The 13,776-nt window shown below is 39.2% G+C and overlaps 1 protein-coding gene across 1 annotated transcript in view; it reads right to left on the minus strand.

Moving 5' to 3' along the window:
- The window catches only part of mapk1 (mitogen-activated protein kinase 1), a 30,304-nt gene extending 18,679 nt beyond the window's left edge, over positions 1 to 11,625 (minus strand). Inside the window, exon 1 of the mRNA XM_041936237.1 lies at positions 11,281 to 11,625. Coding sequence (XP_041792171.1) covers positions 11,281 to 11,426 — 146 coding nt within the window. The 5' untranslated portion in view covers positions 11,427 to 11,625. The remainder of the gene's footprint in view (positions 1 to 11,280) is intronic.
- Positions 11,626 to 13,776: the final 2,151 nt, after the last annotated feature.

Below are 13,776 nucleotides of genomic sequence, written 5' to 3' on the forward strand. Positions count from 1 at the left end.
TTATACTAATTTCTGAGATCTAAAGTAATGCTCGAATTCAAATAGAAATCAATGTCACATGAAAATATGAAGAAATATTATTTGAAGGAAAATATTTTTATTGTATTTTATCACCTTTTGTCTGTTGTCTTTATATTTCAATAAGAGCTAAAATTCCAAATAAATATAATCCTTGGGCATTTTTACTCTACTATATTTCATATACTACCCTGATTGATTCATTAATCAACGAAATAAAGATCAGATCAAATGCCATGATTTCCATTTTAAGAAATTGTACTCAAGGAAGCTGCTCTAATAACAATAATTTACTGGTTTATTCTACATTTGATTTGTGTACCTGTATTCTATTATTCTTCAGTTTAGAACAGACATGTATCACTTGTTATCTCTGAGAAGTTTCAATAGTAAAGCCTCAGCCTTCACTATCGCCTACAAGAGTTCACACAATATGAACTTCTTAGCTGTGTGTAAAAAAAAATAAAAAAAATAAAAAACATTTTTAATTGGAGGACACAGAAAAAGTGAACCAAATCTGTTTTACACATTTGGTCACTTTATTCATGGGAACTATTTCTGATTTGGCTGCATCTTTTTTGCTTATCAAAATACACTTCCTGTTTTTCTGTGCACTGACCACAATAACCCGGTTTTGGCAAAGTGACTGTGAGGTGCTTCTTTCTCAAGCTTGCATGGCCGTATGATAAAACAAGCTCTGTGATAGCCTGAAAACCTGGTATGTTTCACCATCTTCATCAACAAACATGCTCTTGCACCCCGTCTTAAATACAATGGACAGAAATAAAGTATCGGAGCACAAACAACACTTTGATGATACACAAATTTTGCCCTCATGAGGGAAACCAACATGTGAAGAGCCACTAGGCCTGTCTTCTGTTGCCTTTTCCTGCCTTAAAAAATACACCACTACAAAAATGAATACACTGAACAATACATTTCTACTATATGTAACACTGTCGAGTTTTGTTTCAGAAAGTAAGTTTAAGAATAACAAGCTATCACCAGCATATATTTCATTCCAGCTAGCAGATTTACTTGTGGCAGTACTTACATACTAGCTATATTTAAGCCATTTACAGCCATGTAGAAAAGTAAAGTAATATTTGTTGACATTCTTAGACAACCCAAAAACATATGAAATCATTTAAAACTCGCAGCAAAATGTGAATCAAAAATAATTTTGCCATGAAGTGTGTTTTTGTAATTGCCTTTTTACTCATTCATTCATTGACCTTTGATAGCAGATCTGTGCTTCATCATACTTATTTACCAAATGAGCAGTTAATGTGTGTAGTATTATTTGCAGTCAGTATGATTGAAGCTGGAGCCATTTCACTATTCTAATTTCTTCAAAGAGCAACTGGATTACACAACAGACTTAACAGAGACCACACTAAAAACACAATCAGACTGAATACAGATGACTTCCATTATTAAATACAGTAAATGAAGAAGACTACTACAGTGTTGAATCTATTATAGCAACTAGCATTGCATCAGGCTAAATCAAAACCACAAGTAAACTTGGCTACACACCCAGATGATTTATTAACTTAATGCACAGAACCTCACTGGCATTAAAAAGAAATGTGGTGTGTAAATAACAGCTGTGTCCACTGTAAGAGAAGTCCCATAGAGAGATATTTTTATGATGAGCTTAAATGGCCACTTTGTGCAAACGTAAAGGTACGAGAACTCCATCTGATCCATTTCGATTGGACGATTTCCTTTAGTGTGAGCATTTAAGTTAAACACAGGTTTGCGGATGGAGGCACATCAGTGGTAAAAGCACTATAACCCACACAGGATAAAAACATGGTAAATACCGTACCATCCAATGTAAGGTACACCAGCCCTCCTACAAGGAACACTCTCTCTTCCTATAAGGCCTCTGCCACTCATACAGTATATAACTGCTATATAACCTCCAGCTCTCAGGGGCTGACCAAACACATGGACTTTAGTATCTCTGTTCGAGCTCGTTATCAGCAAGGTCGTAGTTTCTACCGCCAGTCGAGTCTCTACATTCAACCACATTCACTTGGTTGTATTTTAAATATATCAAAATTAATTAAATTACATAAAAGAATGAAGTACCCTTTTGTATACCTGAATGAGGATAACCAATTAACACCAGCTAGCATGACAACTTCTTTGAAAAAGTGTGCAAATACCAATTCACAATCCTTCTGCATAAATCAGGATTTAATCTGGCCGATGCAAGAATTTTGTTGTTGGATAAGTGTCAGACAGATACCCCATCACCTGCTATTTGTCGATAGGAAATTTATCAACAACTAGTTTGATAAACAATCATTTCAGTCATTTGATTTTCTTATGTGGTGGTAAACTGAATGGTTTCAGGCTGTTGATTGGACAAAAGAGACATTTGAACACATTACCTTGGGTTTAAGGACATTGTAAAAAAAAAAAAAAAGGTGTTTTTCAATGTTTTCAAAAATTTTACAATAAATAGAGACTCTAATCTGATGACAAACTGATGAACCATTTGTTGCAGATGACAGTTTAATCAAGCAAATTTCAGATGTTCTGATTCTCGGTTCTCATATCAGAAGTTTTGCTGCTTTTATTTTTTAAGATTATTTTAAATATAACTGTAAAACTATTTTTGGGATTCAGACTGTTGGACAGACAAACCAAAACATCTGAAGATGACACTATGGGCATTTGTACGACTTGACAGAACTATGGGCTATGATGTTTGTAATGTTTGTAGATGTCATGATCTGCAGTGAGAGAAGGGAGCAGGATGATATAGGTATATAGACTACTGCCAATGTGGATGCATAAGCCAGTGTGGCCAGGTGCTGCATCAGGAATGGCATCCAGCATAAAGACTATGCCAAATCAAATATGCAGATCGTAAATCTGATACAGGACTGTGGAGGTGAGAGTGGGGAATTAAAATTTTTGCACTATAATTGGTACATGAAGAGAAAGAAAACTGGCTGATATGGTAGAGATACGGAAGGTTTGCAATCTGTGTGTATGCAAGAGAACAGGTGGAAAGAGAGTGACACCAGGAGCATCTGAGGTGGGTTCAAACTGTCCTACCACAGTGTGTTTGGGAGGAGAAATTGGGGTCAGGGTAATACTGAAACAAGAGTATGTCAAGAGTGTGGTGGAGGTGAAGAGCGTGTTGGAAAGAGTGACGAGTATGAAGCTGCAAACTGAAGGTGTGATGACGACTGTTGTTAGCACATTCGCCAGGCAAGTTGGGTATGAGGTGGAAGAGAAAGAAGAATTCTGGAGTGAGTTGGATGAAGTAGTGGAGAGTGTACCATGGGAGGAGGAGGAGTGGTGATTGGAGTGGACTTCAATGGGCATGTTGGTGAAGGGAACAGAGGTGATGAGGTGATGTGTAGGTATGCTGTCGAGAGGAAGGACAGATGGTGATGGTGGTGGATTTTGCAAAATGGATGGAAATTGCTGTGGTGAATATGTATTTCAAGAAGAGGGAGAAGCAAACAGTGAGATGTAAGAGTGGAGGAAGGAGTAGACAGGTGGACTATGTCTCATGCAGGAGGTGCAAACTGAAAGAGACTGGAGATTGGAAGGTGGTGGCAGGGGGAGAACACAGCCAGGCAGCATTGGTCAGCGATTGGTAGGATGACTTTGGAGATCGAGAAGAGGAAGGGAGTGATGGCAAATCAAGGATCAAATGGTGGATGTTGAAGAAAGTAGACTATTGTGTGTTCAGGGAGAAGTTAAGACAGGTGATGGGTGGGAAAGAAGAGTTGGCAGCAGGTTAGGGTAATTAAGGGCAGAGATGGGAAAAGTGCTGGCAAACGAGTGGTGTGCTGAAGTGGTTAAGGTGGAGGGAGTACTTTGAGGGGCTGATGAATGAAGTAAATGAGAGAGGAAGCTGGATTATGTGGAGATGAATCAGGAAGTATGGCAGATTAGGTGAGGGCAGTTATGAGGAGGATGAAGAGATGTGGAGTGGAAAGGCAGTTGGTCCAGATGCCATACCTGTCTTAATAATAATAACTTAACTTTGTGGGTTTGTGGAAAGCATACAACAGGGGGCTGAGAGAGGATGTGTGGTCTTGAGGAGTAGCAGAGAAGTATGTAAGAGTGGTGCAGGATATGTATGAGGGCAGTGTGACAGTAGTGAGGTGTGCGGTAGGAGTGATGGACGGACACAATGTGAAGGGATGGGATTACATGTAGGATATGAGCATGTATTGTTTGCAGTGGTGTTGGAGCAGTTGACGGACAAGATCAGGCAGGAGTCTCTGTGGACTATGATGTCCATGGATGACATGACCTGTGGTGTGAGTAGGGAGCAGGATGATGAGGGGCTGTAGAGGTGGTGGTATGCACTGGAGAGGTGACAAAGTGAGAGAGGCGAGACTGAGGTGGTCTGGAGGAGGAGGAGAGATCATTGATATGAGGGCAGAAGGATGCTCAAGACGGAGCTGCCAGGCAAGAGGAAAAGAGGAAGGCCAAAGGGGAGGTTTAAGGATGTGGCGGGGGATAGGGGTGGGAGATATGATTAAAATCTTTCAGTCACAGTTTATGAAACGGTAAAGGTATATATCACAACCCAGTAATTGTTCTGTAAATTCAGTTTAAAAAATGGTACAAAATACCATACCACGTAAAATTTTCTGAATCCAAACAATCTCCACATGACAGAAGTCACCCCATTTTAGTAACAAGTTCTTCTCAATCATCTTGGGTTGTTGGGATGCCTCCTGCTCTGTATTTACAATTTACAACTCCAGCCAACCTTGCTACATAGCCTGCCCTGAATACATAACAGACACTAAGGGATAGCTCCCACAGTGGAAACAGTGTATATTGCCCAACCCTAGTGATGGAGGATATGCACGTGGTTGGTGCAAAAGAGGAAAATAGAGAGGACAGGAAGATATGACCAGTTGATCCGCTGTGGTGATCAATTATTGATAGATCAATCAATAATGACAGCAATCCTAAGTTTGCAGCCTTTATACCATGAAAGATCCAGAGAGATGATAGATTGATACAGTTTTTCATTTTGATGTTCTCTACAACCCTGTGGGAAAATCAACCACATCCATTTGTTGACCCTCTATTAACAACCTGTTTATTAAACCACAATGGTGACTTGTAACTTGCAATTTGGAACATTAGCCAAAAAGATGTTAAGAACCATGACGCGCCAAAGACTAAAGGAAAGTTTAAAAAAAGGTAGGTTTGGTTGGTCAGTGTAAGTCAAAAACCATAGTACTCGTGATAGTCCTCGTGTGTTGATTTCAATGTAACTTCAACTTTTGCAAGCATACTTTGATATAAAAAGGAGACCAAGAGATACAATCAAAGCCTTTTGACCACAAATTTTACTATAAGTTTCTTTTCGTCACACGCCACAACACATTCATATCGTATACTGTGCCAAGCAAAAAGGTTTGTGCTCATATGAATCAGTTGATTTTCGGAGAAATACGTGGATGTAACATGTAAAAGGCAAACGTGTGACAGTATTGCAGTGATGAAATGCACCCATCAGGCCTTGATGATGAACATAGATATCAGCTTCAATGCAACAAGCAGCAGGGTGTGTGAATACTTTACTTGTTTGTTGAACCAGAAGTCATCTTGCTCGTCTTGGCAGGCGTAATCACCCAAATTACACAAATTACATCTCCTTCTGAATTGCACAACAGGATTTGAGAGTGTCAAGGCTCTCATTCTCTCCCTCCCTCTCCCATTGGCTGTGGAGTGGTGGTACTGATGTCAGAAGCAGAAGGGTTGCCATGGAGATGGGTACCACAGTGGCATTTCAAGAGGACGGCTCATGGCAGAATGAAGAAGAGCATCAGCAACGGCTGAGAATCAGGCAGGTCAAGGAGTCAAGATTAAGATTAGCAGGAACCAGAGTCACCAGGAAGGGGACAAGAATGACAAAGAAATATTATTTCGGGTTGATGATGAGATGCTTGCGAGAAATGTGTTTATTTGCACTTTGTTACTGAGAAGCAACTCGTTATAGCTTAACACTATACAATCAAATCAAAAGGAAATGTCCTGGTGAGCTCTGTCTGAACTCTACAAGTGCTTAATATCAGAGTACATGGAAATTCATTGTATATAATGTTTTCCAATTAGGGCTGAAACAATTGGTCACTTATTCCCAAACACTCCCCCTTTCAAATGTGAGTGGTGATCTGTTGTTTTTTTCAGTTTTGTCATTGTAAATATAATCTTTGGAGAATTTAAATAATTGTCGGTTGCAGCCCTAAACATTAAACATTAATGGCACTTGACCGCTGGCAAGGCTTCTGCTGGGTTTAATTCAGATTTTGTCTTTACAGCTTAACCTCTTGGGCAAAATGGATTCAAATCAGATGATAGCATGTGTTCAGGTTAGGCTTGTACTGGATCGTATGTCAACAATTGAAGGTATGATTGTTGATTGGTTTTTTCCTTGATTGATTGATTGATTAAGGTGATTTTAACAAGCATACTATCAGAGCTAAGATGTTCTAAAAACTATTTCTATAATCTGTGCCCTGCTGGGCGTTTAGAGATGTTTCTGGTGGAGTGGCATGTTCACCTGCTGAGCCACATTAATCAACATGAGTGAAGAGTGAGGTTTAAATCCTCAATTACAAACCTGTTTTGCCATCTCTTTTCTACGGATCTGACATGTCGCATCTTTGTTCTCCATATACCTGCTCACCAAAACTTGTGTTCCATAAGAGTAGTTAATATTATGGAGGTGATTTGGATCATATTAAGGATAATATTATAAAAGATAATGTAATAATGTTAAATGGAGCATGATGCTGTGATATGTTGGATGTTGAATTGGATGAATTGAATACTGTATATCATATTAATAATTGAATATGCCATGAACACTGCCAAAGGTCTGACCAAATACCACCAGACTTTTCAGATACAAAACTTTTGATGAACACGATCAACTGTTCACGTGGGTGGGATGAAAAGGCAGAGTATGCTACAGAATATCATCACAGAGGGTGATACAGTATCCTGCGATTGTGTAAGCAGACGGTGTGCACGAACTGAGGCTTGTGTTAAGAGGCTCAGTGCACCGTCAATCTGCGCAGCCCTCAGCCACTGGAAAGCTCTGACATGCTACAGCCTTACTGTCAACAAGAGGCTATTGAAAACAAAAATAGGACTACTCTGAAAATGAAAGAGACATGCCTCACAGTTGGCCTCCCTCTTAGCGTGCAGTCAAACACAACCAGATTTTGCAACAAAGCATACCCTTAAACAGACTCAAAACTTTGTAGAAACATACTAATTACCATAACTTTCTTTGTACAAAGAACTGACAACTCCACAATTCATATGTTGTTTTTTTTTATCTATAATGGCTGCAAATAACCTAGTTACCACATAGTGCAAGACGCACATACTGATTTTAATCCTTTGTCCCACCTTGTCTTATTAAGATTTGCACAATTGTTGAACTGCCAAAAGAAATCTGTAAAACATACTACAGCTCGGATGATTTTACGACTCTGAAAAGGGTACGTACAGCTAAGGTTGCTGACAAACTAATTAAATACGTTTTATCTTGAATAAAATGCTCAAATTCTACTTTCCAGTACAATAGTCAATACCCATTTTGCTTGGAAAATGGACACAGAAAAGAGAAAACATAACAAATCAGAGCTGTAGCTATATTGCTGCCATCAGTTCACACTGACCACGTATCTCTAGTGTCAGGCATGAAACAATGATGAAGGGTGGTCCATTCCAGGTCTCGACATACATTTCCATATGAGCCACTTCTTTCCAGTAATAAACACCCTTAATCAGATACAAATCCTTGGCCACAATATTTGCATCTTTGGCACGATGTTATACACGCAGCCCCTGGATGGCCTTTTGTAATTGTGCTTTCAATGTGTCTATGTGTAAATCTTTAATATAAAATGCCTTTAGTACCATCTATGTTTTAGAAATGTGGTTTAACATGTAAGCACACTGTACACAATGTATGTTGCTTCCTTTAATTTTAGAAGGCGCATAGGTGTCATTTGAAGGTGTTTGCATTTATGTATTTTTTGTTTTGTTTAATAACAGTCTCCTAACAGGAAGATAGATCAACCAATCAGCATGTCTGATGCACAGGGTTGCACGACGGCTGTTGATATTCAGAAGGTGTAGTAACAAAAATTCAATATACACCTTATACCTTAGCCTCTCTGTGCATCTGTAGAGACATTTAAGTGCATCTCTGCAGAAATATAACTCCAGGCTTAGGACTGAAGTATTGCCAAGGAACCCGCTCGCAATTAGGTGAAATCCAATCTGACTTCGAAATCTGTTATTATATCAATTTTGAGGTATTAAATATGTCTGTGTATTTATATAAAGTGTACAATATACAAGGGTGGACTGCCACCACAAAGACCCTGATGAAAAATGAGATGCGATTTAAAAATACTTCAGATGCAAACCAAGGCATGTCTGCAAAGTACAAACGGCACCACTTTCGCTGGCGGCTGCACATCAAAGCAACATGACCAACTGACTCAAAACTACAGGTCTCAAGCAGAACACAGCAAGACAAGTGCAAGGAGGCTGAGGCTGACACATCGCCCACTCCAACTGCCTTTGAGCAGGCCAAAAATACAGAAACAACACCAAAGTAAAGAACTGGGATTTTACATGAATATGAGTGACGATCACAGTAAAACTGCAAGAATACTGGGCTGTTTGCTGAGCTTTTGCTGCTGGTATAGAGGTTGGTAGTGTCATTTAAAGGCTGCAAGAATGGGAATTACTACTACTACAAAAAAAGAAAAAAGGCTAATTTCTTTGTGAGAACCTCAGAAGATGAATCACAATGCTCTCTCAACAGTTTATGTTGTTGCTTTTTTCATCTCACAGGACCCACTTACAAGTGAGAAAGGCTTGTAAAAGATAAAAAGGTCACATTTAGTGGACACAAAGTTTTTGTAACCTGACATTTTTGCCAGTTTAGAGATTTTAGCATCACTGGGAGTCAAAACAAACAAAATTTCAGTCCCTGTAACCAAAGTCAAGCATGATGTACCCCTTTGTGCCTGTTGCTCTAATTTCTAATTTTGCTGATGTCAGGAAATAACAGACATCTGAATATGAAGGTCTCCTTTATGCTCAGAAATTTTTGGGGGGTTGTTTTCTGCAGTTGGTTGAGATGCTCACAAATAGTCACCAATATATTGTATCAGCATTTCTTTGGGAGGTCATCAAGACTTTAGAATTACAAATTAAGGCAAAAGTTTTCCAGTGTGACCCGCAAAGCACAGTTCACACCTGCCCAAATGAAGCAGACAAATGGACTGACACATTCCAAAGTTGAAATAAACTGGTCACAGCATGCTTCAACATCAACAGATGCCTGATCTTGAAGCAAACTGTCAAAGGGAAGAGCAAAATTATTAACTTTAGGTGGAAAAGCCTTGTATGCTTGCAATTCACATTACTTGAATTTGCAATCACCAGAAAAAGAAAGCATTGTGCAGCTAGCAGGGGCACTGATGGCCAGCATTGATGAACATATAACAAAAGGAGCTCAGGTGCCAGATTAAAAGGAGCTCAGGTCCCAGCAGACACTGAAACTTCATCACAAGACAGTTCAAGGAGTAAAACATCTACAGTGCTGCCCACATGGCTCTACTTTCAGTTATCTCTGAGGGGTGAAGTGCAAAAACAACACAATGATGAGAACTAAGGCACCAAGGGGGAAAAAAATCCAAAAATCCCACAAGTTACCACTTGTAACATGTCAACATTAATTGTTGGCTAAGAGGACGCCATGCCCAGCCTTACTTAACAAAAAGACCACTTTGTGCGAGCTGAGTTTCAGGTAGGGCATTGCAGAAACTGAGAATATCTTGAGCTAACTTTGCTCATGATAGTGTGTTCTTTTACAGTTGTGTTCATTCTTCTGTTGTCCCCAAAAATCAAAGCCCCCCAGTTATTTGTTGATGGGGGAACATACAAGTAATAGCCATGGCTGTGGCTGTGTGCTTTAGGTGGATTTTCCATTTTGCAAACAAAAAGAGGCTCAAGAATCTGCCGTGCCCCTACACTGCAGGTATGAAATGTGTCAAATGAGTGCTCTCAGAAAACCCAGCTCCTCTCATCAGAGGAAAAAACTACACTGCTGTTGTTTGACACAAGGACAATATACAGTATTACGTAATACAGTACAGTGTGCACATTTAAGGTCAACTACATTACCACATGCTAAACAAACAAGATTTAGTGCTTTTGAAGGAGGAGAGTGGGATTCACCTTCATCAATCTGAGATTCAGTTAAAAGCAAATTAACTTTGACATCTTTTATCAGAATGAATTCCATATTTTTTCACAATCAAGATTACAGTCGAAGGGGATAAAATCTATATACCACAAATGAAACTGAGCAGAAATTCAGTTTTGATGAGTTTATCCTCCACTATATCCCAGATAGCATATCAATGTGGGTGTTGTCTACAAATTCCTTCATATACAATGCGTAATCAGCCATCAGTATCAGGAACTGACACAAATATACAAGGAAAACCCCCTGAGGTACTCCTGCAATAAATTGTCATGCATATTATGCAAATATCGCCTACATAACTAAACATAGCGTGGAGCTACCATGAACCCACGGAAATTTTATGGTGATGTAGTAGTAACACTGACTAAAACTAAAAACCAATATATAAATGGTGAAGTGCTACAAGGGCTGTTACATTATTTTGGGAGATAAAAAGGCAATTCAAATTGCACACACCCTGTTGGGTGCATGCTGAAGGAATAGTATTGTCAAAATACCTAATTTGTTCATATTATAAAGCTGTGTATTATATAATAAAAGGTAGAAGATGTTGTGCAACCTCAGTTTAAACCATGCAAATCTCATTTTACGTAGAAACCTGTTCCATGATGAAAGTTATTAGTGGCTACCTACATTCAACAAACGTCCAGGTTAAGTACATTGACTTTTAGTCGGTGATCACTGCAACGCAAAATCCCACCTGATAAGAACTGAAAAAGTCAGCCAACTGAGCCGTGATTTAATCTTCCTTCCTCGCAAACGGACGCCGTCTTCATCGGCGTTAACTAACATCGGTAGTTGTTTGCTAGCTAAAACATGACATTAGTTGTTTCCAACGGAAAACGCATAGCCTTAAGTTAGCTACCGTTATGTCGGGCTAAAGAGGAAAGGTGTAAACTCTGTACAATACGTAAAAAGCTCTGTGGGTAAACACGGTTTTCGGGTACACTTACCACACCATCCCGTAGGCTCCTTCCCCGATGTAGGAGAGGTTGCTGTACCGAGGCCCGACGTCGAAGGCCTGCCCGCGGACCAGCTCCGTTCCCGACCCGGGGCTGGGGCCGCAGCCAGCAGGGGCAGACACCGCAGCTGTCGCCATTATGTGGACTTACTTTTTACAACGCTATCAAATAAAAAAGAGCAACTGAGATTAGAAAAAATATATGTGTGTTTTTATATCCGTCGTCGCTGTGACTGAAACAGGGCTTTGAGTGTGGCAGAGGCCTTCACTGTGTGTGGAGTGTCTTTTCTTTCCGTTAATGTGCGTTCAGAGCGACCACACCACTGCTATGCTGTCGCAGGCAGGCAGGGGCGAGTAGCGGAGAGGTTGCTGCTGCAGGAAATAACGGAGGCGGTCATGTGATCCGGTGTTTTCTTTTTTTTTCTCCTTTCCCTTTTTCCATTTTTTTGGGCAATGACCAGTGTTGCCTTCAAGTTCTGCCTCCACTCATTTATCCCATACAGGATCTGGTGGCAGATGAAGTATTCAGATCCCTAACTTAAGTAAAAGTACAAATACCACATTGTGAAAATACTGCATTACAAATAAGTCTTGCATTGAACTGTAGCGCATTTAAGAGTGAAAGTACTCAGTGCAGAAAAATGTCCCTTGTGACTGTTATACTATTATATATTATCACTATATCATCACATTATTTCTGTTGATATGTTAATGTATGAACAGGATTTTGTTGTAGTTGGCTCAATTTCTAAAGTAGCTAGTAACAAAAGACATCGAAGAATTGTTGCAACATAAAAAATGCACTATTCCCCTTTATAATGTTGGGGACAAGAAGTATAAATTGGCATGAAAAGAAAGTACAAGTACCTCAATTTTTTTTACCCAAGTACAGTTCAAAGTACTTAAGTTAATGTACTTGCATTCCACCATCAGGTAGATCACACAGGTTAGAAACTCATTTTATAATTATTATACTGTATAGTAAATATTTATCGCATCAGGCAAAACAACTTACTTGGCTGAATGTACCTAATAGGCCCTGGTTCAAAAATGAGCTACTGGACCCACATTTAAAGTATGGTCATATTGCACATTCCTTCGGTGCAATCTTGAACTGACTCAGCTGAAATCTCAGTCCAGAGTTCACCTTGAGAAAAACTCAATTTTTTGAGCAACTGACTTCACCAAGTTGAATGTTTTAAGTCAAACTGGAACTCATTTGAAACTACCTAAAACACGTTTTGCCAACTTATAATCTTTGCTGAGATCATTCACATTTCTTCTTTCGAAAAACCTCTTTAAGTTTTAGAAACATTCTGTATTTCAGTATTTCAAAAATTGTTGAGACCCTAACTTGATAGGGGCAGCCCTGCAGCAAAGAAGGGGCTGCTGGACCCTCATTTATCCTTGTTTATCCTGCTCTCTGTTCAATATGTGCAGGTTTCCTATGCAAACGGGAAAAAACTAGAAGCAAAAATCCCAGGCCTCTCCACCATGAAATCAATTTCAGTTTAATCCATCACAATTAAATCCTCATGGTTGCGTTCTCAATGGCATTCCGACAACAGACCCCCTGCCATTGCCAAACATTTTTGTTTCTATTATTAAGTGTCATAATTATGAGGCAGACATTTCTCTGTTATGAGAAACTTTCTCATACAATCTCAGTGATGCAGAACATGATCTTAATTTTGTTGTCCTTTTAACCACACAATATTCAAATAGTTGGCTCTGCACATACAGTGTGAAACATTTAATGTAGAGCAAAAACAGCTTCAGGATAAAATTTTTTTCTTTTAACTCTTAAAAATGAACTCAACATGAATAAATCTAATTCATATGGTCATATCCAGACAGGTGACAAATAAAACTAAAAACTAAAATACATATATGTGAGTGTTTCCATAGAGGCCATGCGGGGTCCCTGAATGGTCTGATGAATATAAAAATAATATGAATCATATGTTAAAGCACAAACTGACAGATATCTACAGGAAACACAGCGCAGCTTTCTACTAAAACAACTCTGACAAAATTGCTGTTTCTAAGGTTAAAGTCGCGTGACTCATTTTGCTGAATGATTAAAGAAAAGCAAGAAAACATTTAACATAGATTAAATAATCCAAAGATGTGTTTTATGCCTTTTGGTGACACCTTGTGGTCACATGATCATTTGACGAACTCTTGGTGCAGTGAGGCTGTAACCACGAGGGCCTCAGGGGATGAGAAAGTTTAAAATCACAGAGCTAAATGTTTGAATGTGTTTACTCGTTAGAGAAGGTGATGCTCGTTAGTGGAGAGTGTGGATTTATCTGATTTAGTGAAACAGCAATAAACCTGAAACTATCAACATGGCTGATTTTTCAGCTGACACACACACACACACTAATAATTAGTGTAGTAAGATCATCACATTGTTTTGTGTGTGTCGTCTTTGTGTTCTGCTGCTTCACAAGAACAACAGAAGAAATCACCAACAAAATCATGT

Source organism: Chelmon rostratus, chromosome 5 (assembly GCF_017976325.1).
Source record: "Chelmon rostratus isolate fCheRos1 chromosome 5, fCheRos1.pri, whole genome shotgun sequence".
NCBI classification, from domain to species: domain Eukaryota; kingdom Metazoa; phylum Chordata; class Actinopteri; order Chaetodontiformes; family Chaetodontidae; genus Chelmon; species Chelmon rostratus.